This window comes from Scophthalmus maximus, chromosome 22 (assembly GCF_022379125.1).
Source record: "Scophthalmus maximus strain ysfricsl-2021 chromosome 22, ASM2237912v1, whole genome shotgun sequence".
NCBI lineage: Eukaryota > Metazoa > Chordata > Actinopteri > Pleuronectiformes > Scophthalmidae > Scophthalmus > Scophthalmus maximus.
Genome location: NC_061536.1, coordinates 12,153,776 through 12,181,403, shown reverse-complemented (window position 1 = coordinate 12,181,403; position 27,628 = coordinate 12,153,776). Strand labels below are relative to the sequence as shown.

Here is a 27,628-nt window from a genome sequence, read left to right as displayed (position 1 = left end):
TTTTTTTCTTCAAATTTGTAGCTTCTTTTTATTACCTTTCAATCAATAAACAACATTATAAATAACAGACACTGTTGGAAACCGCCGCGTCGACGCGGGGAGCGAGTTTATACAACAACGACACGTACACACACACATCAAACGATGACAGCGAAAGAATCGACATTGGGAATTTCTATTTTGTAAAAAAAATAAAATGTAAATCACCAATTTTAATTTGCACTGAAATGACGCACTCACACTGACTCGTTCCTTGAATAACTACTTCCACTTTTTTTCTGTCTCATTGTCGAGCAACATTTTTACAGTGTGGTCGCCGCAATCAAGACAACCGATGTTTAAGGAATGATCGACCTGAGTTCAACTCAATAATGATTCAGAAAAAGCAAAAACAACTGACAAATGAAACGAGCCGAACTTGATATATTTAACAGATTGACTCGACTTTCTCTCCGCACTTTGCTCAACGCTTCGAGAGTTCGTCGTGGAGTGAATGATAAAACTCATTCGCCCTTGGAAAAGCGCTGAACGTAAAACGTCCACCGCTGTGATATTCTCAATAATATGAAGCCATCAGTGTGTTTCAGGGCCACGAAGTGGTTTTGCCATCCGAGGAGAAGTTGTCAGGGAGGAGCAGCAGGATTACACACGAGCTTCTTGAAGCTCACACGTGGCTCAGCGGGCGAGAGATCTCGGACTGATTGTTCAATTGTGAAACGCGGCTTGGGTGCATCGACGTACATCGTGATGAGGCACAGAGTGGCCGCCGACAGACTGAACCGAGGCCAAGCACACGCAGACGAGGCAGCATTTATTAATGTTGCTTTGGAGTGCTGGTTTTAATTCTACAAGAAGGGATGAGCCCGATGACGTCATTCACTGTCTTTAAAAAACAAAGTGTAAAAAAAGACAGAACAGCAGCAGGTACACAGAGGTTCCTATACAGGATTAAATGCTCAGCAGTTTCTCTTTGAATGTCCTTATGTGATTTTTGGTTAATAAAAAATCTAACGCAGTGAGGTTATTAACATCGACGGCAGTAGTATTTTAAAGCTGCGTGTAAAGGCTTATTTTTTGATTTACAGTTACATAGGTAAACGTAAAAGTGAGAAGATTGTTTTTTATCCCTTTTACGGCAACTCAACATTGTTCAAATATGCAGCCCGGGGGCAATTAATATGTATAATAAAGTGAATAATAATAATAATAAAAATTAACACTTGGGGAAATAATTCCACATATAAAAAGGTTTAAACATCCAAAGAAAAGAGCGTCAGAAGTGTTTGAAATGACACTCGGAGCTGATTTGTTTGGAATGCTTGAAGAACAGAGGAAGGCAGCAGGTCGACACAAAGTCGAGTGTCTCAGGCCTTTCGAAGTGCAAAAATCCATCACTCCTTTTGTCTTTTTACTTTGTGCTCCCACCTTTCAAGTAATCCCAAGTCTGAGTGGGGAAAAAAAGAACAACTACTCAAATTGTTCTCCATTGTTCCAGTGGTTTCTCGACCTCCCACGGGTCACATGTCCGTCACTGAGGATCACTCAGTGAGTTTAAAACAAGAAGAAGAAGAAGAAGAAGAAGAAGAAGAAAGTGCTGGAAATAGAAAGCTCAGGGAAGCAGAGAAGTACGAAAAACCAAATCCAGGTTGAATCCGAGTCGGGCTCACGAGGAGAGTTTGGAGTAGCTCGGCGGTGAGAACTTGCGCTTCAGGTATTTGATGATGTAGAGAGGAAGACAGCTCACCAGCGTGATGGCCGACACCTTCCACAGGAAAGGCCAAGTCGTGATGAACGACAAGTCTGTGGGAGGACAGACGGACACATTACACGTCAGCATTGTGTTTTCACTGTACAGGATTATAAACGGTGGCCTTTTAGTACAAAACACAACGGCCTTTTTATATGTCATTGCTTTTTTTAGTAATTACCGTTATGTTTTGTGAATTGCCCTTGTGTTTTTATATTAGCAGTTGCATTTTTTGTATTTGCCGTTGCGTTTTTGTATTTGCTGTTGTGTTTTTCATATTAATCCTTGTGTTTTTGTATTTTTCGTTGTGTTTTTGTATCTGTCACTGTGTTTTGTATATTTGCCGGTGTTTTTCGTATCCGCCGTCGTGTTTTGTGATTTGCTGTCGTGCTTTCCCATTTGTCGTTGTGTTTTGCACTTTAGGGCCACCGTAATTGTAGGCACAAAGTCAAGTAATGGGAGAGTCGCCATCACTTCATTTAAAGAGATGAAACAACATGATGAGTTGAAGTTTGTGTATTTGTCACATCACAAAAATAAAAAAGAAACACTGGCACAGATGAATGACACAACTGACATGAGACAAAACAAACAACGTGCGGAGCGTGTGACCTTCACAAATCTCAAAAGAAAAACAGATGCGACACATTAAACATCACCGGAACATAAAGAAACAACAGAGAGGATGGATTTTAATTTTTTTTTTTTTTTTTACAGGCTGCACACCTACCAAGAAAAGCTCCAAAGGAGACTCTGCCTATGCCTGTCGCCGACATACAGAAGCAAAAGAAGGTGCAGCAGAAACAGTGAGTGCAGAGCAAAAGAACATTAGCGGGTTAACACTGAGGGACGGAGAGAAGGAGAAGAGGAAGAAGAAGAAGAAGCAACAAAAGCACAGAGCTGAACTACTGCACAATGTTTAGGTGTCAGAAAGCATCACATCAAACTCAACAGGCGGATGAGCGGTGAGGAAGACTGAAGTTCAGTCCTGAGCATCACAAACCAATCTGTTAAATTGTCCTGGTTATAGTTATGGTAAGTAAATGAGAATTAGTTTAACATTTTAAAACATTAGTTGATTTAGATCTATTTACATAATGGATTAAACGCTTCTGTAATTTTTCAACGTTTCCTGGTTTCAGTTTCATAAATGTGAGAATTCCTTTGGATTTTTGAGGTTGTTTTTGATCTCAACAAGAAATGTGAATACTAGTGCTATATAATTAGCAATATAAAAAAAATTCTATATATCGATATATTGCTCTTGCATTGTGCTAACATGGTATGAGTTTTTTTGTTTTAAACCACAACCTTCAGGAGCAAAACTTTGTCTTATTATAATTATAATTATCGATATCGACTCATAAGAACATTTTTATCTTGAGAACATTTTTGGCCGTATGGCCCCCAGCCCTAGTCGATACATCGACTAATTTCTGACATGTTATGTACAAATCAGTAACTGGTAATTAAAGAAAATAAAATAACGATAAAATAATCAATCATTTGGCACAAAATGATAAAATTGCTTTAGTGCAACACTGCTCATATTAGTTTTTCTTCAATCTCATGGATGTTAACTTCAAAGAGAATAGGTCATGTATACTTCAAGTAAATATATATATATATATACACATACATATACACACACAGACAGTAAATACTACAAACCCTCTGAAATATAAAAAGCGGTACTTACCAAAGTACTCGTTGAGGAAGGCGAGCGAGGCGAGGTAGCAGCCGAGGCTGAAGAACTCGGCCACCACCATGAGCCAGTGCCACGTGCGGATGGTGAGCGCCACCATCAGCAGCTCGGTCAGGATGAGCGCCGTGAAGGAGATGGCGACCACGTGCACGAACTCCGACTCGAACAGCACCAGCGCGCCGTACATGAGGATGCCACCTGGTGGCGCCAAAAGGAAAACACACATCCAATCCAACCAATTAAAGTTTCTTCACTTGGAAATTAAATCAGTGTCTGAGGGATTACACTTTCTTTGTTAGAAGGTGGCTCTGCTCCAAACTGTTACCGACGACAAGGTCACGGTTTCATCCACAGAATCCACACATTTCCGTGTGGATCCAATGAAAAGATCCAGGAACTTTGAATATATATTTCCTTAACATTGTGAAATAGGAAAGAAAAAAACTCAATTTACATCAATTTCTCAGGAAAATTGGTTTAAAAAATAATTAATGAAATCAAATCTGATACATTTACGTTGTTGATGTCTAGGTGTTCATCACCTACATTCTTTTCTCCTTATTTTTCAATTACAAGAGCTACAAAGTGTTAAGTTGTGGCGTTCTAATTCATGAGCTTTTTTTAACCTGTGACGCGACCGGGAATCTGATGCGACTGTGAATCTGAGTGTAGGATTAATCTGTCTGGAGATAAAGAGACTGATTCAGTGACATCACTTTTTATTGGGGTTTATAAGATGCACAATGAGCGTGTGTGTGAATGTGTGTGTGTGTCTCAGTCTGGTGAACGTCTCTCAGTGTTCAGACACTCACTCATCCCTCGGTGCCTTCCTGTATCTTGGCAGCCTTTCATTTTATTATAAAACCACACAAATTGAGCTTAATGGCCTATAAGTGAATCGCATAATTACTTTTTCATACTGTCTCCTCTATGGTGCATTCCAGCGAGTCAACCTCTGTAATAAATTAAGCCAGATTGGTGCCTAATATTTTTTTTCTCTCTCTCTCTTTCCACAGACCTGGTATTGGACCTTTAATTAAAAAAAAACCTTGAGCTGTCAGGAAGTCACGCTTGAGCAGAAACATAGATCTTTCTCACACACGGCCGCATGGCTTAGCGATTACACAAATATCGATTTACTGGACGGACAAAAGGCTGCACGTAAACGTGGACGGTGGTTGGAAACCTAAGATACTGAGAAAGTGACTGTGTGAGATTTCTGAGGGGCCAGGGAGCTCGCGGTATTAAGACACAGAGGAAATGATGGAATTGGTGGTTGAAGAGTGTCTCTCTGACATTTTGGCGATATTACCTTGATATTGCCTTACCTTGATAGATACTGACCAAAACCCAGATGAGGAAAGTCTTGAAAGACAGTGAACGTCCCTGAAAAGAACGAAGAATTATCAATGAGTGCAACTGTACTTAAATATTTTATGAAAGGGAAGAAAATGAGGGGATAAAAAGCATTTATCCAATATTCTCAAATTGTAAAAAGGTGATTTTACCTTGGTTAGGTCTTTGTAAAGCTCTGGGTAGAGCAGCGCCATCTCCGGCTTCACGTCTTGGTCCAGGACCAGGGAGAACACTGGGAACATGGTGTAGATCGTGGCGTACCTGAAATGATCAAAACAAACACAATCATAATCAAATATATATCCAGACATTGTGGGATTGTGAGGATGTGACAACACAAGATCATAAGACTTTTTGGGGGAGAGGCACATACCCAACCATGAGGAAACCCTGGTACAAGGGCACAGAGGCAAAGAAGAATATGGAGGAGAAAACTGCCTGAGGACAGAAAAAAAAAAGAATGTCATTAAGTTTGTGAGTTAGTAACTTTACTGTCAACATTGTAGATGTAGTTTTGACCATGTTGCTGCACCTGCATGGTGGAGATGATCATCCCTCTGTGCATGACAAACTGGCCGAGCGCCGCCGAGCGCTTGTAGCTGTTCCTGCCGTGAACCACGAGCAGGCGGCCGATGTGCTTGAACTGAGTGATGGAGAAGTCTGCGGCCAGAGACGCCTGCTTTCCTTCCTGTTGGCGAGACACACAGTAAATAAAACACCATGTGTAATTTGATTTTAATAGTACAGCTCTTCTCCAGGACCATGAATTGAGGGCTTGATATATTAATTTTAAATATTTCAAGAGTTTCAAGATCACTAGTTTGATCATGGAGGCCTTTTACCTTTCCTTCGATTCCAATACCACAGTGAGCAGCCTGGATCATGCTGACATCATTTCCTCCATCACCTGCGCCAAAACAGAAAACACGCACAAACACACACGCGCAAGCTTATGAAAGTAACAAGACAATGATTCAGTCTGTTTCTCTCAGTGAGCTTTGGCTGCCATCTTGTGGATGAAGTAGGTAATAGAAGAGAGTAGTAAATGTTTTTTTTCTCTGGTATCTGTCGATAGTAGTATGTGCTTGTACATTTGTTTGTGTGTGTGTGTGTTTGTGTTGAATATACAATTTAGCATCTACAGGTTAGTAGTTGGTCAATTTACCTTCTTCAACCCATCAAAGTATCAAACAATCGCCTGGACTTTTTAAAATTCATCCGTCCAAAAGAGTCTTTAACACATTGTCTACTATTCTCCTCCCTAAGGGACTGAGCTGTAGCCACACAGATATTTTTCCCACATTGACATGCTGCTGCCACCACATACTGTATCTGTCGGCTCTCACCTATGGCGCAGGTTCTGTTGTCCGTGTGCTGCTGGAGGAGTCGGACAATCTGGGCCTTCTGGGTCGGGGAGCAGCGGCAGCAGACCACGGCCGGACACTGACATGCCAGCTCCACAAACTCGTGCTCGTAATATTTTAAGCAAACCTGCAAACGCCACAAGGAAAATGATGCTTAACACAAGTTTCCTTGACAACAAAAGCTTTGTTACAACACATCGATCTGTTTAACTGAAACCGAATATTATAGACCGATAAAAATGAAAACGCTGATCAGTTTCCCTTCAAACTAAAACTAACAAACTCCTGCTTTGCTTTTAATTAAAAAAATGTTGTGTTTCACTTTTTCCTAAAGGCTTTGGTTGAACTCCGCAGTGTTAGTTTTGGCTGGGAAACGCTTTTTATTCTCTCATCGCCTACTTGGCTTCATCCTCAGCCTCATCTGCTGCACGAGGAGATGTCACTGTGTGCTGTGCGGTGTTGTGTTGTGTGTTGTAGCACCTCTAAGGAGTCTCCGGAGATGACCAGAGCGCAGTCATGTTTCCTCCTGAAGGCGTTAAGCTCCAGATGGGCCTCTCCTCTGCTCGAAACCTGCTCGAGAGCCACACAGCACAATTAGCCACGAGAAGTCAGGCAACCGAGACGAGTAAATAAAAAAAAAGAGCCCAAAAGAAAAAGAGCGTACTGGTCTGAAGACGTGGATGTCTTGGCTTCTGGACACCAAGTGGGAGCTTTTGGCGATGCACGTGGCCGTCTCAAGCTTGTCCCCCGTCAACATCCAAATCTGAGCAAAATAAAAAATCAGAAAGATGGATTGCACTTCTGGTCTTTGTGTCGTCGTCGTGGTTCCTTCCCTCGCTCACCTTGATGCCGGCGTTTCTGAGCAGCTCCAGCGTGGGCCGGACATCGGCCTGCAGCTGGTCTTCCACACCGGTCAGACACAGGAGCTCCATCTCCCGCTCCAGGCTCTCCACCACCGCCGCAACCTTCAGGCCTCGGTCGTGGATGCTGAGCTTTGCCTGGTTGTAGCGATTCTGCGCGGCGAGGAAGGAAAGTGGGGACAAAAACAAAAAAGAGTGGAAGAAAAAAATAAAGGAATGGTAAACAGAGCAGTTTAAAAACTGAGGGGAAAGGAAAAAATGTGATGGTGATTTTCTTTTTAACCAAATACTTCTCTGGAGAAAAATGAGGCAGAATTTTGAGGAATTGCTTATTTGATTGTGCTTACAAGATATATTTAAACTTTTAGATTTTTTTTGTCTCCACTGACAAATTAATAATTATGCATCATACTGTTTATTTCATACTGCATATTCTCATATAAGCTGTTTTCAGACATGCACTGAAGTCCAGACATTTCCCTGAACTTTTCCGGAGGGGCTGTATATAAGAAGGCAAATGTCCTAGAATGTTGCTCTGGACATTTTCAGAAACTTTTCCTGCCAGCAAATTTGTCAGAGTGAGCACCTGAGAGAATACAGCAAACTCCGGGAAAAGTCGAGATCAAATTTTCCCGATATTTTCCACAGTTCATGGAAATAGCTATACGGTATCCTCAAGGGTGTTGAATCAGGAGCAACTGGACCTGGTTGTAGATTCTTGGAAGACGTGTCACCTCAAGAATCTACAACTAAGTCCAGTTGCTCCTGATTCAACACCGCTGTGGATAACTACGATGAACTATAAACTGGATAAATGAGAATCTCCACAGACAACTCGGTGAACTCTGATGTGTGAAATTTTTTACATCATTTGATATGTAAAGATGTGAGTCAAGTACATCCGTGTTCTTCCGTACCTCAAAGTCCTGATACTGCTCCTCGGACAGAGACTTCTTGGACACCACCAGCGTCCTCAGACCTTCTCTGGCCATGTTCCCACACTGACACAAAGAAGAAGACGACGTTAGTACACACATGGATTATCAACTTCCAAAGCATTTTTTGGAAAAACTTCAATTTCTTGGCCGAATATGAGGATTTGGGCTCATGTAAAAATTGAAGTTTTTGTACGTTTAATTACGCACCACATCAAATATAGGACAGATCATCTATTCTATTAGAGCAGCTGTTGCTGTATAAGTACACCATGTGCAGTAAAGTCAATAGCGACATATTGTTAACCAACACCCAAAAGAAATCAATATTGAATAACGTAGCCTGTGGTGAAATGTAGAGGACACAGAGTAAAACAAAAGGGATGGCGGTTTATTTTTGATATGAAACACCAATGGGGAGCGAATCTGTCCCGTTGATTGGTTATTGACGAGCAGAGTAACCGTGGCGCCAGGGTTGGTTGGTCTGACACTGGGATATCATCAGCCAACGCACATCATTAGCACCATTGTGCAGGAATATGACATACTGTAATTACCTCAACTTTATCTAGGCCACTAATTAAATCAAAAGCCGCCCCCCGGTGCTGAATGACTCAATAATGCCAATATAATTATGAACATATGCACACGAGACCTTCGACCGCTAAACTGGTGTAGACTGGGCCTGTCGCCCCCTCGATGGATGTCCTGGTTATAAAGAGGTTTAACCCCTACTAACTTCTGTCAGTTATCGGTTGTTTATGCTAATCCGTTTAATAATAAGTTTTAATATTTTTATTTCTATGACAGTTTCCTCCGGAGTGCCTCATTTTAAGTGAGAAAAATAAGGATTCAAATTATGATCCTTAAGATTATGATGAAACCAAACCCTCATCTGATCAACCAGTCTTCAGGATTTTAACTCCGTTAGGACACGACTGTTGGTGGATTCAAACATCTGTGGAGCCTTACCTCTTCTTCCAACCAGTCGTTATACTGGACGATGCTCGCCATGGCAACATCCGCACCCTTCATGTAGAAAGTGATGTCTCCCGTTGACTCCTCCTGAATCAGATTAGAAAATTACAATTAGGAGTTTTTCCTGTCCTACTGAATTAATGATTTAAACAGGTGAACTTATAACCGTTGCCTTTTTGAAATGATCAATCCTGAACCATCAGTAAAGTAATTGAAAACTTGTCTGATCAGCCACATAAAAATCTGTGTATTTTTACACCAGTCATCATGCAGCATGCAAGACAACTGAGGACAAAAGGCTTTTCGGTAAACACAAGTCAAATCCGACAATTCTGAAGACAGACCAGAATGATCACTAAAATGAGACCACAGAGAAAGCAGCATCCACTCATAAACATCGTGGTGATGCACGAGGTTCCACACCCTGAGGATGATGCCCATCCTCTTGCTCTCCGAGGTGAAGGGGAAGATCTGCAGGATGTGGAAGGAGAGAATCTGGCCCGACGGAGTCTTCAGCTGCAGGGAGGACAGGTCTCTGTTGACCAGGGTCAGGCCGACGCTCTCCGTCCAGCGCACCAGCGCCACCTGAGGAAGACGCGCGCAAATAAAAAAAAAACGTCTCACGTGGCTAAAGAACGACCGTGAACCGTGACATTTGACATGTGACACAATGAGGAACTCAAAATGATTAAAGGGTGATGGATCTTGCCTTTTTTTGTGTGTGTGATAAAACACAAAAGGAAAATCTGGAGAAATATGACACATTTGATGCAGATTAAATCCATTTTGTGATTACTTCTAAGAGAAGCTGAGTAGTGATACGGTCAGCTGATTGACTGTGGTTTGACTCTGTGTGGAGAGAGACGAGGCACTGGAGAGTCGCCGTATCTCCCGAGCTGCTGAGCTGAGCTCTTCTCATTCAGCTCCAGATAAAGTGTTTTTCTGTTTCTCTTCTCCTCCCCTTTTTTTTCTCTCTGCAGCAGGAACTGCGGCCCCCCGAGTGAGCGTTCAGCTGCACACGACTCAATCCTCAATGGGTTCATTTTCAATTTGCTCGCTCAAAGGTCGTTATTATACTCTGACCTACAAATTGGAACTTCCTGGTAATACCCTATCATTTCTCTCCCCAACCCCCCCCCCCCCCCCCCGCTTTGAGCTCCGTAAAAAAGGGCTGCCTATATTTACTTAACACACATCTGTGTGTCATTATCCTGGTGTGTGTGTGTGTGTGTGTCGAGGATCCTGAACCAAGCTCTTTTAATCGACTTTATCAGCTCCACTGAAACTATTTAAAGCCTTGTCAACTTTGATAAAAACTGCACATGAATCACGTGTTACGACAGTAATAGAAAAGACCGCTGCTGCCGCCGACTACTTTACGACGACAACAACCGGATCAATCATTTTCAACTGTGTTCACAACGCTCTAGTGATCATGTAAATCACACTGGCTGCGCTGCCTTTAAAAAAAAGAAATCAAAACAGTTAAACTCTTCCATAATGTTACTGGCAAGAACAAGGGGGTATCCACTCAAGTGCTAAAATAATTTTTGAAATAGTTTAACATCGTTTTACATTTGATTACGAAGCAGTTATTTTATATATTATCTTTTATTCTATTTCTGTCAAGCACATTTAAAAGTAACATGAGTTGACCAAAGTGCTTTACAGTTAATTAAATATAAGATAAAAGATACAAACATGGTAAAATAACACACAGGCGTTGGAAGAATCATAAAAATATGATTGTGCTGCTGAATAAATTATGTTTCATAAGGATTTTTTTAACTTTATAAAATACCGCCGTCCTTCCTTCTACGGTACCGACTCACTGAGGCTGCCAGTTCCGTCCAATTGGATATGACGAAGCACCCACTTTCCGGGACGTGGCAAGTCATTAAAAGGGGCTACAGTCAAACATGCTCTTGTCTGATATTACGAGGGTCAAAGGTTACGGGAGGAGTCTGCTGCTGGATGACCCCCCCTGCTCTGACCGCAGCGGCCGGCCCACTCCATCTCCTTAACGACGGCTCATTACATTAGAGGGGCTGAGGAGCGGAGGCACGGTGGAACAAGATCCGATGAGGCCGTCGATGAGGCCGAGGAGAGAGAGAGAGAGTGATGAGGAGAGAGACGGACAAGAGAAAGAACAAAGAATGAAGTAGCGTAGCTCCGCCGGCAATCAAAGGCCTCCTCCACCTCTCATCGTCTCAGGAGAGAAAATTAAATATTGATCACTCCGAGCGGAGTAAGACAATGGAGAGATAAAGCGGAGTGAGCAGGGGGTATATAAATAAATATATATATATACATCAATCCAGGACGGGCCAAATGGAAAAGGACGATTTATCCCTCGACACCTTTTTTTATCTTCATTATGACGTGTCGACGAATCAGCCGGGGTTTGACAGAAAGTAAGCAAATTATCACGGGGGCTTTATGGAGCCTCACGCGTACTTGGGTGATAAACGCGTCAACGGTCTTGTTGAAGCTGGGTTAGTGTGGGAAGGTTTATAGATTTAACAAATACTAATACTAAAACTTTTCCCCGAGTTTTCCAGCACTTATTTATCTGTCATAAACATTCTGCTTGGATTTCTTTATTGATCCATCAGAACGCAGATAAACTAAAAGTCTTGAGGACCCTCCCTCATAAAAATGCCAAACTTTTGGGTACACACGAAGAAACAAGCAAAAACGAACAGAAGCGATGGAGATGCTCCTTTGGGGATCTTTTTTTTTTTGTGCTGCATTCTTCCTTCGGCAGTAAATTCTCCAGAAGCGAATACAAGACAATTAAAAGAGCTTAACCTCTACAAAGGAATTCACGACCTCTGACTTTCTGCTCGTGAAATGACTATAACGACACAAACAGGGCTGTTTAAGGATCACCAATAAAACATTTTGAGACGGAGAGGAAACGACGGGGGTCTGCTGCTGATGAACTTCTGTGTTTCTTTTCTCGCCAGAATTAACTTGAAAAACTAAAAAAACAGCATCTTGGGATCTGGTTGTTTATCTCTCTGATTTGAAAAGAGCAAAACAGACACAAAAAAAAAGACTATGGCTAAAGAAATAAACTTCGTCCAACAACCTAATATGTAAAAAGAAAAATTTCTTTCACCTCATATATAGATGTTTAAGTATGAGTTGCCAGAAGGAAAATATTCTAATCTCTTGGAGAAACCTGTGAAACACACTTTTAATCTTTAATAACCACATTTTTAGAAATCAGTAAATTTGACTTCTTAAAATAAATGTTAACCGTATCTTATCTCTACCTCATCGGGGCTGGAGGCCTGGTAGGTGCGGTTGTCGTCGCTGAAGTCCTGGTCAGCCTCGGCCGACTCCGTCTCTCCGTTGGCGCTGCCGTGCGACTCGTAGACGGGCGTGACGTTGTGGCACAGGGCAATGGCCTTCACCGCCTCGTGGATGCGACTGCTGACGCTCTTGCGAACCTTTGGGCCGGACGCCTGCGTCTTCTTGGACGGAGTCACGCCACCGGTGCCGCTGCCAGACGGCTGGGACGTCACTGGCTGGAATATCAACAGTGAGTGTGAGTGCTGGGAAAAGTAAAATGTTCATATACAATCTACGGCAAACTAAACTTAACTAAAGTTTGAATCTGAAATATAACAAAACCAATTCAGTGCTAGAAATTCTATGCGCGTGATAGATGAGTAGATCTACTCTCAAACTTGCAGTAGTTAGAGGAAGTGGTGTGTCATCACCTTTATCGTGTCATATCTGGTTACAGGGCCTTTTTGTTCTTTTCTTTTCTTTTTTTTTACGTGTTCCGCCTTTTGACATCAACCATAATTTTGACAGGGTGGGGACCAGCGAGCGGGCAGACCGCCCACTGTGCCAGCTGCGTTTGACTGGGGGCGATGCGCTCCACTGAAAGCATTTGATTTTGGGCTTATGATTAACCTGCAGTCCTGCCAGGCAGGACAGGACAGGACAAGGATAAGGACACAAGACGACAACCTTCAACAAGAGCAACAGAGTGATTCATAGAGAGATCGCCGGCTCGATTTTGTCATGACACATTTATTGTAGTGTGAGGAGAGGAAGTAACATGATACAAGATGAGGAGTTGGACGATGTTTGAATAGTAAAGTACATGTAATATCATGTATATGTAAAAAGAAAGAAAGAAATCTGGTAGAATTAAAATTTAGATATACTGTATTGAATTAGTTATTTTTATTCTAAGGATAAATAACTGAAAATATCGCAATGCCAAAAATGTCAACCTATTTAATTAATTGGCAACAATTTAAAAAACGGATTCTTAGGAGACGTATTATGCTGATAATTCCATAATATGGTGACATCACCATTTAATGGAAATGCATAGAGCCTGTCTAGAGGTTAGTCTGGCACGCCCCCAACAAAGACGAGTAAAGCGAGAGAGCGGGAGAACTTTCTTCACGCGCTGGAAGACCAATCACAACAGAGTGGGGCCAGCTAAGCCAATCAGAGCAGACTGCGCTTTATCAGGAGGGAGGTGCCTTAGCTAAAACCAAGTGTTTCAGACAGAGGCTGAACAGAGGAGATGCAGGAATGTGACAGTCTGAGGAAACTGATGCATTATATATACATTATATATATGTAAACCTTTTCAAGTAAGTCAAAATTATGAACCTGAATATGGTTCTTCTGTGAACTTTGAAATCAAATGATTAATCAATTAATCATAAAAATAACAAAGAGATTCATTGATAATTACATTAATCTAGCTAACATCACTTAAGATGACGTGTGCAATTTTAATATTTAAATAAAACCTCTGTGTGTGCTCCAATAACCACCTTTACATTTCACTGTGACAGAACACAACAGTACGTGTCAGTCGGACAGAGACGTTGCTGCTCCGCGGCGTTAAAAAAAGCACTCAGTCATTTTTCATTTGCTGAGATTACACATAAGGGTGTGGGGGCAGATGGTTTTTCGGCGTCGGACCAGCTGTTCTGGAGCTGGCTGAGAGCGAACAATATCATTCTGTCAAGACTCCAACCAGATCCGAGCCACCGAGTCAGAAAAACCCTTACAGTGCAGGGAGCCGCTCGGGGACACGGTGATGAATGAACAATATGTTTTTTTTCTTTTCCTGGAAAACTCGTCCTTTCGCTAAATATAAAAATTGATTAAACTGATCTACAGGGAGAGGCGGGAATACTGTACGCAGGGAAAAACATGGAGTGCAGTATAGCACCATACCCACTCCTTTACTGGAGTGACACGTTTGCTTTACTTTGCTTCGATCTGTCCAGACTTACACTCTGGATAATCTACACTTATCTTTATCATAGGAATTGATGACATTAATACCTGTGTCCCTGTGTTAATTTTTTTGTTTATCTCCTGTATCCAATATCATAGTTTTTTTTTCAACAAAATCCCTTGTTTTTTTTAACACCTTAATTCCACACACGTGTAACAACCCCGGTGATAACCCACGCCCCCTCCTCACTCCCAGGTTACATTGGATCGTTGCACGACAACTCACCAGTCCGTATGACTTGACGATGTGACTCTGTATCTCATCCATGGTGTCAGTGCCGTAGGAAACTGTTCCCAGGTGCAGACGCTTGAAGATCATTTCATTCTGTGTCAGAGTGCCTGAAATCAGAGGAACATTCTATCCGTTACAACTCAACAAAACAAACTGTGCTCTACTGCTGGATTAATTATCATCATTATTATATTCTATTATTTGGGTTGTGGTATTTTACAGCCCTAATGTTTAAGACTAGGGAGAAAACCTAAAAAAAAAAGTAGTTCAAAGGTAAAAGGACCAAAGACAGTCAGTCAGCCTGCAGCACTGGATGACATTGCAATGCCTGATTCAGTTCCTCCCAAACGCTTTCTGACAAATGTGGAACTAAGAAAAATAAATCATAATAAAACAATAACATCTTTACAAAATTTTGAGTAATATGAAGTATTTCTCTAAAAATGTCAGCTGTTTAAATGTTTAATCACGAGTAAAAATACATCAGAGGTGATGAAATCACACTGCCACTACTGTACTTCTTAGAAAAAAACTTAAAAGATATTCATTCCTCTCTGACAGCACGCACACAGCACTTGCACACAATGTACTGCCATCTCACTGACCTAATCTTATTACCAGAATGGACGGCGTGTCCTCTCTCATTAACAGAAGAGACACATCATTGCGTCCACAAAGACTGAGTTAAAATGTTTAGACACAATGAAGAAAGAAAAAAAGAAAAGAAAAAGAAAAACATTGAAAATTAGGGCAATGGCTTTTGTTTAACGGACGCCCTGTTGCCAGAACGTGTGCTGATAGAGCGCGAAGCTGATTAGAGGGCATCTAACTTCCAGAAACATCCGAGCCACGGGGTTAACCAATCCTAATGGGATTGATTGTTTTGTTCTTCTCTCCGTGCGCTTTAACCATCAAGCCCGGATGAATTGGCTGCGTTGCTAATCTATTCCTACCTCAGATCGGCGCAGCGAGACAAAGAAGCATGTTAGGAGCGCCGCGGGAGTTTATCACTTCGACACAGGACGGTGGCCGGCGTTAGCAAAGAGCGGCCATTTGTTATTAGGGAGAACGAGGCCATGATAGTGAAATGAGATAGAAGCAGAGTAGCACCTGGAAATGTTTTTTTATTCTTTTTTAGAAACTGTAGTCCTTGGTTCTGTTCTTTCTTTTACAGTGTCCAAAAAATGCTCATCATCACAAAGCATTAAAGTGGATTCTTTAAAGGGGCAGTAAGCGATTTTAAAGCAAAACACGCTTTGAGAAAAAAAAAAAAAAATCTCGGCCTGCTAGCTGTCGGTTCTGTGTGTGTTGTCACCTTGTGCAACTTTAATGTTATGATGCTGTGAACCATGGTTCAGCCCTCACGCACACCCTATTTAGATTAAGTACCAAACTATCTCCTCATGTAAATCTCTCTTCGGTGTGTTGGACTCCATACCGGTCTTGTCCGTCAGCAGGTAGACCAGCCGGCCCAGTTCTTCGGGGATGGTGCTGGTTCTCACGACGGTGCCGGGGATGTTCTCGTCTTTCATGATCATCCAGCCGTAGGCCGACTTCCCCATGTCCAGGTTGACACGCAAGCTGCGTAAGGAGGAGAGAGGGAGTTCATTGTACAATTTAATAGGCTGAAAACAAAGCACACAGAAAAACTTGGATTTCAAAACTGGATTTTCAAATTAATCTTTGCCTTTAGAAAAGGAACGGAAAAAATTAAAACAATCTGGATATAGATAGAACAAAAAGCAGCCACAATTGAAAAGAATGACAAGAACCCCAGAACTCCTCAGTGAAGTACCTGATGGGGATGATGTAGGAGAAAAGCACGACGAATCGGAAAAGGTTGCGGAACCAAGGACCCACGAACCCCTGCAGCGCTATCATGACGACAGACAGAACCACCTGGGCCAGGAACAGGGCCTTGGTGAGGCGGTTCAGCTCCAGGTCCAGTAGGCCCACCTTTTGGGGGACAAGGGGTCTCAGGTCAAAACAAGCTGGTTAGAGTCAGATATTTCTAAATTGTAAAATCTAAAGAGTGCACGTATTAAAAGCAATCCACACATCTGCATGTCCTTTGAATTAAATATCTCACTAAATGAAGTCCAGGCTGGAGATTGGGAGTAAACATCTTATTTGTTTTTGTTTTTTGACAACCTATCCTAGAGAAAGACTCTCTGTAACTTTCCCATCTGCTGCTAAAACCTTACCACATGCTACACGGGGAAACGATGAAAGACATTCTCAGCTGCAGGCTTTTATCATGCAAACTGTTTGTGTGTGTGTGTGTGTGTGTGTGTGTGTGTGTGTGTGTGTGTGTGTGTATGTGTGTACGGCATAAGTACGTTTATTGGTTGCACTATTTTGTGGTAAACTAACAAACATCTCATGCTGAAGTATTGTCCTTGAATGTAGCACACAGTCAAACGGCCTTAAAAAAGAAAGAAAGAGAGAAAGTTCCCATATTGACATGGCTCTCTGGAGAGAAAAAAAAGGAAGGGAGGGGAGCAGAGGTGGGGGGTCAGAGTTGTCTTATTTTTCGAGTGCATCTCCCAGCCAATGGAGCATGTGGGAAAAAGATGTCAAATAAAGAAGCGCCCTTCCCCTTTCTGGCAGCGCTCACAGCGAAAGCCCTGTACACAGAGGGCTTTCATCTGACGCACCACGCTTACAAAAACAGCAGAACATAACATCTCTCCTCCCTCAAATAAAGGAACGTCTCTGAAAGGGAGGGGAGAGGGGAGGGGGGGTGGTGGCACATATAAAAAGCAAGCAAAAAATTCCTCCAGTGCCTAAGCCCCCACCAAGCCCCGTTCCCCTGAGGACTGGGAGAGCTGGGAGAGACCAGTGTGACTGATTTATCAGTTGCTGTTGAACCTCCCGGTAGCTGGAGCGAGAGGGGGAAAAGGGGAAAGGGGTGAGGGTGAACGAGAGGGTGGCGTCTCCCCGCCCCGGTGCCTCACTTACATGGTTCATGGTTGAGCAATTGAGAAAAATAGGGGGTTTGGGTTGGATTAAAATGAAGAAAAATTAAGACAGTGCATGCCTGAAAAGCAGAAAGGACCCACCCTCCTCCTTCTGCCCGAACAATGGCGAGTCGGAATTTTCTTCCAGGCTTTTGCCGCGGATCGGATGAAGTCATTACTCATTCAGTCAAGGAGGAGGGAAGGACTCAATTACCTCAAACCTAAAGATGCTATCAATGAATAAAGGTGCTTTTTTTTTTTTTTTTTTTACTCCATTCATCTCCCAAGCCAATTTGAAGTGAAAGGGAACGATTCAATATGCTTGTGTTTTATCATGTGTGTGAAATCTGACAAAGAGTTGAAGTACGAGAATATTCACTAGTTTAAAAAAAAAACTGCAGAACATCGGGACGTCAGTCAGCGAATAGTGTGTTTAGAGCTTGTGTCGCCGGCAAACTGAGGAAGTCGAGTAAATAAACTAGAAATTGATTCCGCGGTAAACAACTTAACAGGAACACAGTCTGAGGGAGATGTGAAGAGAGTGACCGCGATGCGCACAAACAGAACAGTCTTTTTGAAGAGCGGCCTCTCGTCAAATGGACACTGCTCCGTCTCCGAGAGAGAGAGGGAGAGAGATGTGTCAAACAATACCGAGAGAAAAGAGTGAGTCTGTCTCACATCCCCCTTGTCACATTGATCAAGTGCAGGCATTGTCCCGGCCGGTGTCACAACAGATTATATGAGGCCAAAACGTTCCGGCGACTTTAGCCGCACTGTATCGACTTTCCCCCGCAATCTCCAGTCTCCATATTGGCAGTTTCTGACATCATCTCCTTGAAATATTGAATTCCTCTCAGCGGGGCGAGCTTACACAAAACAGTGGCTCCTCTGCGGGTTCGACCCGGCCACCTCAGCGTTCTCAATAAAAAGACACCGGTGTCAAAACTGTGCTGCAGTGGGGGGGGGGGCTGTGGTGTGACCAAAGAGAGCATCAGAGGGGCAGACTTTGCCTGCCTGGCCTCTATTAATTGACCTGCTATCTTCCAGGTAAAAAAAAATCTTAGATTTAGAATCAAACTTCCATTAATCTCCTCAATCTGGGGACGAAAAAAAAGGGGGAAAAAAAGAAAACGCTCGATGGGGATTCTGTGGGATTAACTTTCTGGGCAAAATGTCATTTAAATCCTCGGTTAGTTAATTTCCCTTTTGGTTAATTAGCCACTGGCGCTGACCTTTAGCATTGACAGGTCCAACTTTATCTAGAGAGTCAAGGTTAAAAAGCCACCTTGCCACAGTGATTGATTAGTGATTAGAGGCAGGGGAACAAAGATGGCATTAAGGGGAACTTGGAGCAGATGTTGCTCTTTGTGTGTTGTGTTTTACCCTCCTTGCCGCTTTTGTAAAAACATTTAGGGTTCAAGCAGGCATCACCTGAAGGGGGCCTTTAGTGTTTGTGAGTTAGACGTTTAGTTTTATCCCCAAAATCTTTCCAAAATGCCCATAAGGATGATACATTTTTTTTCCATGAATCTGAAACAATTGTTCCAGTGTCGGAAACTGTGACGGTCTGTATCGGATCTTTGTCTTATGACATAAGACAAAGATTAGATTAGACACATAGATTAGACACATAAAACTTATGTGATAGAAAATGGAAACGGTTTGGGTGTTGGACTGCTGGTTGGAGAAAACAATCTGAAGATGTCATCTCAAATTGCTGTGGGCTCTGCAATGTCCTAAATTGTGTATGATTTCATACACCAAACTATTAACTACAACATCCTCACAATCCCATCATTTGATTAAAAGTGTCAGCATGAACGAAACCGGTCAAAACAAATCAACAGTATCTTGGTGAGTGTTTCCTGCAGAGATTGAAAATCCGCCCCCAAAAAAACGTGCACCTTGTTCTTGGCGTACGACGTGTTCAGGACGCTCCTGGTCTCTTTGCCCGTGTAGATCACCACCCCTATCACTGTGCCTGCCAAGAGGAGAGAGACAAAGAAAGTAATGCTGCTCATTAACTGAACATCACCCCCACCATCACACTCACATGCACAAACATACATGCACACACACACACACACACACACACACACACACACACACACACACACACACACACACACACACACACACACACACACACACACACACACACACACACACACACACACACACACACACACACACACACACACACACACACACACACTCATTTCAGTCAAGTAAGATGAACTGCATGAGAGGAAACACAATAAGGCTGAGCCGAGGCGGTTTTGTCTCCTTGCCACTCAGGCCAACAGACAGGAGTTTAATACGCTTAGACTCTCGAGGCCTTCAGCCGCCCGACGGAAGCTCATAAAAACCTGATCAATATGCTTCCATCTTTATTTGCCAATTCATTACAGTGGCTTTATTACAAAAGGATTAATGGGTCATTAATATTAAATGAGCTTAATGGGAGAGCAGGAGGCGCTAATAAACCTCAACACGAGCCCTGAAATCCCCAAACTATTAAAAAAAAAAAATGGGAGGAAAAGTTGAAAAAATGGGCAGAAAACAAAAGGAAGCAAGTGAAGAAAAAGCAACCAGTGGTTACTACAGGTTGACGAATTGCTCTCGTTGACTGCTAACTTCAGAAATATTAAGCCATGTGACAAATGGCGAGTGGCTCAGCGTGCAGCGAGGGCTTCAATCTGAATATGCGCGCATTTAATTCTCTCATCGCAGCTGGACTGGGGGCCTTAAGAGAGAGGTAATATGGGCCGGTTGGTTCAAGTGCTCAGAAGCCCACTGCAGAGGCGATGAGGAGTCTCTCAAGGAGACGCTCGTGAGGGACAATGACATTCCCAAGAAGAGATGACGTAAGGGGTCTAAGTCAGGCTTTACGTTTCTTCTTCCGTTCAAGGTCAGGCCAGAGGGGAGAGCGAATACCGCAAATCAATGGAGTGTGGCCGTCAGTTGAGAGCGAGAAAAACACTCTCAACTGACACAACTGTTTCTGTGGGGGATCACTTCGCTTTGTTGAAGCGGGGGAGCAACACCTCGACTGTGGCTCGTCTCAGAGCGGCGTCAAATCAAACGCCTTCCGAAGGCCGCTTTCAGACGTACACTGGAGTCCCGACTGGAGTCCCGACGGGCAGCATGTGACAACCTACACAACATGCTCTACCCAGACGCCACAGAATATTACGCCAATTGTCCTATTGGCGTGAATGTGTCTGACTCTGACAATCTCCTGCTGTGTTCATCAAATGTGGAAGACAAACTCAGGAAAAAATGACCCGACCAAATCTTCTGGACATTTCTGTCAGAAAACAGCTTGGTGTTTAAATACCACGGATCCTTCGTGCAACGCAAGTTGAGGCGCAGACCAAGAAGAATCACTTAAATGATTAAGTATGAAGAGCAGGGACTGCTATTGGCGACTGAAAATGTTGCACAAGTAAAAGCAACAGAAAATATATGAACAAGCATGTGTTTCCATCACCTACATTTATTTAAATAGAAATGAGGTTGAAGTTCAACACGGGGCCAGTGAGTGGACTTGAACCAGGGTCACTGAGGTCACATGTACCTCTGGTACTGTAACTCCTTTTTATTAGCATTTACTGAAACAAATCTGTGATATCATTTCAATAAAAATACACTTACCAGATGCAACCACTGTGCTCGCCCACAGAGTGTTTTCAATACTCAGACTTTCGTGGACCTGTGGGTCCGTGTCTTCCTGTAGCAAAATATAAAAGAACAAAAAACACATAACTTTGAGCGAGTTTACATGTTGGTTTTGACCTTGACGGTAAACCATAATTTATTTTTACACTGTAAATCTGCCGCCACTGTGAGTGTGTCTCTGAATCTCTCACACTACAGCCAGTGAACACTACCCAGTGGCAAAGGAGAGATATCCTCAACGAGGTGAATTTATTTCTGCAATTAGCCGACTGCTAATTGCTATGCTCAGTGAAGCCCCGGAGCAGATGAGCAAAACAAAGCTGAGAAGAGGAGGTCGTGAATTTTACTTTTAGATTTAATAAGACAATTGATGCGATGAAGAAATAAATTCTCTTATTCTCTTCTTGAGCAATTTTGGTATTCATCGACTTGAATTCTTTACGATAGATCTTAAAAAAGATGGTAAAACACTTTCTTCAACAGAGCTTCTTGTTTGTTTACAATATTTATGAGAGATATAATATGGCAATGACAAATTTTTAACATTTACTGTAAAACAGGCTTTCTGCATCTCATTTGAGGACAAATGTCTTCAGCTGAGATGATGGTTTCGTTGGTTTCAAAACTTTTTCTTAAAAATTTCCCAGCAAAATAACTTTATTTGCAATTTTATTCGAGACTTAATACAAAAGAAATATTTAGCTTGAAGAAAACCAAGGTAACGGAGCTCAGTGAAGACACAGGCTGAGAACAGAATGGCCGGGATCTGCTGTGCCATTAATTTTCACAAGCACCTGACACGGTTGTGCAGACTGTGGCGATACAGTAAGTCCCTTTATCAATACGTTGCCTAGATCTGGCATGGAGATAGAGGCTCCTTTTAAAAAACACAGTATAGAGAGTTGCATGTAGATGAGATTTCCGTGATAAAGAAACGCTCCCTGGAGAAGCGTCCTGTTTCACCCTTCCACCGTTTCACCCCTCTCTCTCTTAAATAAAGACGAATGCCGAAAAAAGGGCATGAGTCAGGAGCGCCGGAGTCGAGGCTCCGGTTTCGGGCTCAAATAGCTTCCCTGATATGATAATTATGATACCTAAGCACCCGCATCCTGTCAGTCCGCTCACACATGGGAAAGGGTGCATGAAAAATAAATGGCAAGTTTGCAGGAACGCTTGACCGCTCTGACATTGGCATCATATTAATGGTGTTCATAGTTGCGCAGGGTCTCAGATAAAAAAAAAGAGACCACAGAAACAAAGCCACAATATCCGCCTTAAGAAAAAAAAACGGGGGGAGGTGGGGGAACCCTCATAAATAGGTAACTTCATTTGCTGCAGATCTGTGGGAACCCATTTTTTTCCCCCCATCCTGCTCGGACTAAAAGCACACGCTATGCAAAGGAAGGCCGCGGAGGATGAATGAGCGGAGGAAGTGCTCGCTCACTAAGCCTGGTGTGTGGCCAAGAGTGAAGACGGGCCACAAAGCCTCCCTTTGTACCGGAGCCCTCCTCTCTGTGGGGGCTGCACTAATCTCCTATTAATAAAAAAAAAAGAAGGAAAAAAAGAAAGGATAAAAAAAAAAAATCACTGAGCAACAAGCAAGACGGGATGGATGGAGCCGGAGCCGCGAGAAACCTGCCTGTGATGTAAGAGGCACGCCTGCTGGAGATAACAACGGGCCCAGATGGACACAGAAGAGCTCATTGTGGCCACTTGTCAACATATTGCGGTGATACACGTCCTCTTGCGTCCAGTCGCAGTTTCTATAGGACAATCTGCATGTGTTTGAAAAAGATTTGGTTTTCTTAACAGGCTGTAAATACGTCAACGAGGCGACTGTACCCTGGTGAAGTTCCCCTCGAAGCTGTGGATGTCCAGCTGAGGCTTCTGGGCGTAGACGTAGGCTTTGATGGAGAAGAGGTCCTGAGACGAGGAGACATGGCGGAAAACAGGGGAGAGGATTAAAATCTTCAGTCTTGAAGACTTGAACAAGATCTTTAACTTGTCAACATATTAAATCTTACGTGTTTCTGATTTTTGCATCTTTTAGCATATTTTATGTTTACCAATATTTATGTTCATATATTTGCAGCAACACTTTTAAACCGCATTAGATGAGTGTTACTTAAATGCCTATGTAGCTAAGCACGCAAATTAGTGGCAGAAACAAATTGTTCCTTGAGGAAACATCACTAGCTAATGAATTGACCTTAAATTAAAATTACGCTGTCAAATTAAAATAAATATCTATGATTTTTATCAAATCTGAATTTAGTGGACCTTTTTTTCCCCCCAATAAATCACTGGTGTTATTATAAATAAAAGAGCATAAATGACATGAAGCAGTTTGAAAACAGAGCAGAACCTCAAAGACACAATAACACCGATCATTCAGTCATCCCAACAAGTACTGTAAGTAAGCCTGTAGCCCACGACCCGTCCGTCACACTCAACACCAGCCTTTAGTTTCCACCCATAGTGGAAGAAAAAAATTGATTGTAAACATTAAATTATTCAGGCAGCCTCTGCAGCGACACCGGCAGCCCTCAGTCATGCTCAGATAGTGTTCTCCTGGTGAGAACACGGGCAGAGCGGTTAAAGAGGAGCAGGGAAGATTATTTTACAGAAACCCCCAGTGGAGGGTCGAGTTGCTCCCCGGCATTTCGCAGGCAAATGGTCTCAGCGACTCTGAAGAATCTTACGGTCTCTCAATAAAGTTTAGATTTTTAGTCCCCTTCAAACATATAAACTCACAAATACCGTTTTTCTGTTGTAGTTGAGAGTAGAAACAGGAATAAAGGACAGAGAATTCTTTCATCTGCAGAACTGGTAGGTAAAACTTAAAACTAATTTCTACCACCGACTTCAGAGATTTGAAGAAAAACTAAGTTTTACAATTGTTGAGTATTAAAATCAGTTGTTACTCAATATATAGAAAGTTGTGACCTGATTCTTTTCAGTCACACTAAGCTGTTTTTGTTCTAATCTTACAAGTGCATCAAACTGACTCATTTTGACTGTTGACAAAAAAAAAACTGAGATTGAGAGAAACTCTCAAACACTCTGGAGAACTTCTCAGTTGACTGTGTGATTATAAAACTGATGCTTACAAGATAAAAACTGGCTACACCGAAGACAACACTGTAGCCATCTTCAGGTTCCTGGAAACCCAATCTGGACACCCAATCGTCAGATGACTTGCTGAAACTTTAATTATCTGATCACATTAAGTGGCAACAACGCCATCAACTCGACTTAAATCTTGAGTGTCGCCTCCAGTAGGAAAAAGAGGAAGCTGCTGTCAGGTCCAGATTGTTCCTGCTGTCTGTCATCAGTGATTAGGTTTTTCCATCACAGCAGCAGACGACTTCATTTTAATGAGCAATGCTTTTAGTGATAAAACACGACGCCCGTTCGCTTCGCTCAGAGTCGGTTTGTCTGTTACCAGAGATTCACTGCGTTGTAATGTAGACATACCCCCACTGCAGGTAGTCGCTGTGTGCAGCCGACTGCCACTTTCAGTTTCCAGTCCGTTTCTCCGTCCAGCTGATCTGTTCTGATGAAACAGGAACCTGGAAAAACAAAAACAAAGGACAGAAATGTTGTCACTTTGATATAAAGGTGTATCCAAGTGTAGAAGCTCAAACTCATGTCCTCATGCTTGCCTTACATTTCCCCTTAAATTTAATTCAACATTTTTCAACATTTTCTGGACTAAACAACAAAACAATTCATTGAGAAAATAATCGACAGATTAATCGATAATGAAAATAATTGTTAGTTGCAGCCTAATGACATTATATTCATTTTTCAAAGATTGATTGCTTTTATCACAATTTCACACCGACACCTGAGGATTTTGCATGATTTCATATATATTTGTATAATATTCAGCAATTTATTTAGCCCTGGAATACCAACTGGAATTTAAAGCAGGTTTTATAGGTTCAAACAATGTTGAGCCAAAAACTGTTTAAATCTATTTAGTAGGCGTTCGTGTGTTTGAATGGGTTTAATACAGCAAACAGGTCTTAAATGTCAACTTTCTTTTGTTAAAGTCGTGTTACCATAATGAACTGGCACATGTCAAAGTGCATCTGTCTGTGGCCGCTGTGGGAACCGCGAGGTCCGATAAACGTTGAGCAGTCGTGACCTGCATTGATCCGAGGTAATATTACATATGAAACGGATGGATGAGAGCCACTATTTGACAGCGAGGGCAAAGGGCGGCAATAAACCATCCGCGGAGGGTTAACTACGATGGAAAACATTAACACAAGGAGGATGATTCATGCTTTCCTTCTGCTGCAGTGGCAGCTCAGCTCCTCGCATAACTACTGCTGCAGTGTGCGTGTGTGTGTGTGTGTGTGTGTGTGTGTGTGTGTGTGTGTGTGTGTGTGTGTGAAAAACAAAGTATATGAGTGTGTGGGTGTGAAAGAGTGTTTATGCATGTTTGTGAGTGTGTTAGGGGCATAAAGACATCAACAAATCCCCGTCAAGCATATTGACATATCGGTGACTGATGGAAATGATGTCCTCACGCACGTTTTCTCCCGGTGTCCCTCAGAAAAGAGCCGGGCTCATTGATTAATTGGGATTTGCATCATCAGTCACTTGAACAATGTAAAAATACATCATATGAATCACGCGCCGCCTTGATCGGACGATGTCAAAGTGCCACGGGGCAGACAAAGTTCAGCAGTTCGGCATTCTGTCACACGTACGGTGTGTTGTTTTTGTGGATTACCATTACTGCTAACAAATAACGGAAGGAATTGACAGGTGTGTTGCCGAGGACAGGAAGTGCGGTGTCCGTGACGTTTTCAGGAAGAGACGCACTTGAGAAAGCTTCAAACACTTCACATACGCATGGAAGTCCGGACACTTTCCTGAACTTCTTTGGAGACGAAGATAATGAAGAATGAAAATATTCAAAGTAAACGTTGCTCTGGAACTTTTCCTGGCAGCCCCTAATAAACTTCTCCAGAAAATCTCCAGAAATCTCACAGCGAGTGGGCGTGTTGATGACTGAAAACAAAAACACAGCTTATCCTATGTCCTGCATGCTCCACCCAGATGTCACAGAATGTTCCAGAAATGTTCCTGCTACATTCGTCATATGTGAAAAGGCAAATTCCTGACAATATCCAGACCAAATTTTTCAGGTGTTCATGACTTAAAACAGCTTTTGAGAGCAGCACTTTACTTAGGACATATGCCAAGTTTTTAAGAAACACAGAATTTATCTATGCACTATTTTGTGCATTGAACGTTTCACTCCTTTCATTGTGTAATGTTGTATTTTCTGTGCTTTTAACTCTAAAACCATCTAGTGTGAGCGACTGTATCCGAGCTGCAGAGTTTACAAATCTGAAGGCACAGACTAGGAATCCGACAGATCGGCTTATAAACCATGTGCACAGATTTCTAAACCCCACACATGACCAACACATGAGCAACCAGTTAGCTGTCGATTAGAATTATGTATAAATGCTTGTCAAGATGTTTTCCATCCTTTTAATATCTTACAATCTTTTTCGGGAACACTCTGCTTGCTCACCATTTTTCTCCGACGTTCTCATGAATATCATGTCGGCAGGAATCCTTTGGTTCTACGAGAGAAGAAAAAGAGGAGTGTAAATGGCAGCGTGTGTTATTGAGCACTGTGGCAAAAGCCCCTTTGAATCTCCCTGAATAATTAAACAAGGTCAATACCTTGACCGGAGGGTGAAGGAGAATCAGTTGGGTCGTTTTTTTTCTTTAAAGTCTGTCTAAAGCGCTAATGGAAATTTAACTTGTCCACTTTCCTGCAGCAGCTAGATTTCACGTCGGGTCCCGAGCTGAAACCCGAGATCACCAGCACCACAGGTGAGTTTTTATTGGCTCAGAAGTGCACGATCGGTTTCACGGTCACATCATAACTGTAATCAACACTGTGGCCCGTCGTTTTAAACACAGTTATGTCATGTCTGTCAACACAATAAGCAGCTACCCACAAAACAAATACAAATTAAAACAAATCGCTTTTAAAATGCTGACAAAAATCTACAGGACGAGAGAAGAACGGGTTTTTTTTACCTTTTCGACGATGATCAGGTCTCCAACTTGTATGTCTGAACTCTTCACTTGAATTTTACCTGAGGGAAAAGACAGGTTGCATTAAGGAAACTCCACCATTAAATCAGACTCTACCTCTTTAAAGATATGCTGTGAATTGTTAAAATAAAAAGTATTGATTTCTGGCCGACTCTTAAAACCGCAACCCACGGCTCTTGGTTTTCTCTCACCTTCTAACGGATTGATTACCTTCAGCGTGATAATGTAATACCCTTGTGTTTCCACCTCTGGTTTGATGCAGAGACAAAAACAATGGCGCAGAGGGTCACTCAATTATATTGCAAACCTCCTTCTTTCTTCTTCTTCTTCTTTTACTGTTCATGCACGTGATGAACACACACGGCCACACGTATCACACATGGGGATTTTACCACACACTCAACAAAAGGGACAGATCTTAGATCATA

At 42.4% G+C, this 27,628-nt stretch overlaps 1 protein-coding gene across 3 annotated transcripts in view; it reads right to left on the bottom strand.

The window, feature by feature from the left end:
• atp9b (ATPase phospholipid transporting 9B) overlaps positions 1-27,628 on the bottom strand; it is a 35,115-nt gene continuing 7,487 nt past the window's right edge. For all 3 annotated transcript variants that reach the window (XM_035621302.2, XM_035621303.2, XM_035621301.2), the window contains 24 exons: positions 27,183-27,241; positions 26,665-26,716; positions 24,582-24,676; positions 22,947-23,027; positions 21,081-21,156; positions 19,328-19,404; positions 16,259-16,419; positions 15,902-16,044; positions 14,458-14,570; positions 12,227-12,481; positions 9,369-9,530; positions 8,940-9,032; positions 7,950-8,033; positions 7,015-7,185; positions 6,837-6,935; positions 6,653-6,742; positions 6,155-6,299; positions 5,651-5,715; positions 5,341-5,496; positions 5,182-5,246; positions 4,961-5,069; positions 4,781-4,838; positions 3,447-3,650; positions 1-1,800 (listed from right to left, as the gene is read on the bottom strand). In XM_035621302.2, the coding sequence (XP_035477195.2) occupies positions 1,664-1,800; positions 3,447-3,650; positions 4,781-4,838; positions 4,961-5,069; positions 5,182-5,246; positions 5,341-5,496; positions 5,651-5,715; positions 6,155-6,299; positions 6,653-6,742; positions 6,837-6,935; positions 7,015-7,185; positions 7,950-8,033; positions 8,940-9,032; positions 9,369-9,530; positions 12,227-12,481; positions 14,458-14,570; positions 15,902-16,044; positions 16,259-16,419; positions 19,328-19,404; positions 21,081-21,156; positions 22,947-23,027; positions 24,582-24,676; positions 26,665-26,716; positions 27,183-27,241 (2,750 nt within the window). In that variant the 3' untranslated portion in view covers positions 1-1,663. The remainder of the gene's footprint in view (positions 1,801-3,446; positions 3,651-4,780; positions 4,839-4,960; positions 5,070-5,181; positions 5,247-5,340; positions 5,497-5,650; positions 5,716-6,154; positions 6,300-6,652; positions 6,743-6,836; positions 6,936-7,014; positions 7,186-7,949; positions 8,034-8,939; positions 9,033-9,368; positions 9,531-12,226; positions 12,482-14,457; positions 14,571-15,901; positions 16,045-16,258; positions 16,420-19,327; positions 19,405-21,080; positions 21,157-22,946; positions 23,028-24,581; positions 24,677-26,664; positions 26,717-27,182; positions 27,242-27,628) is intronic.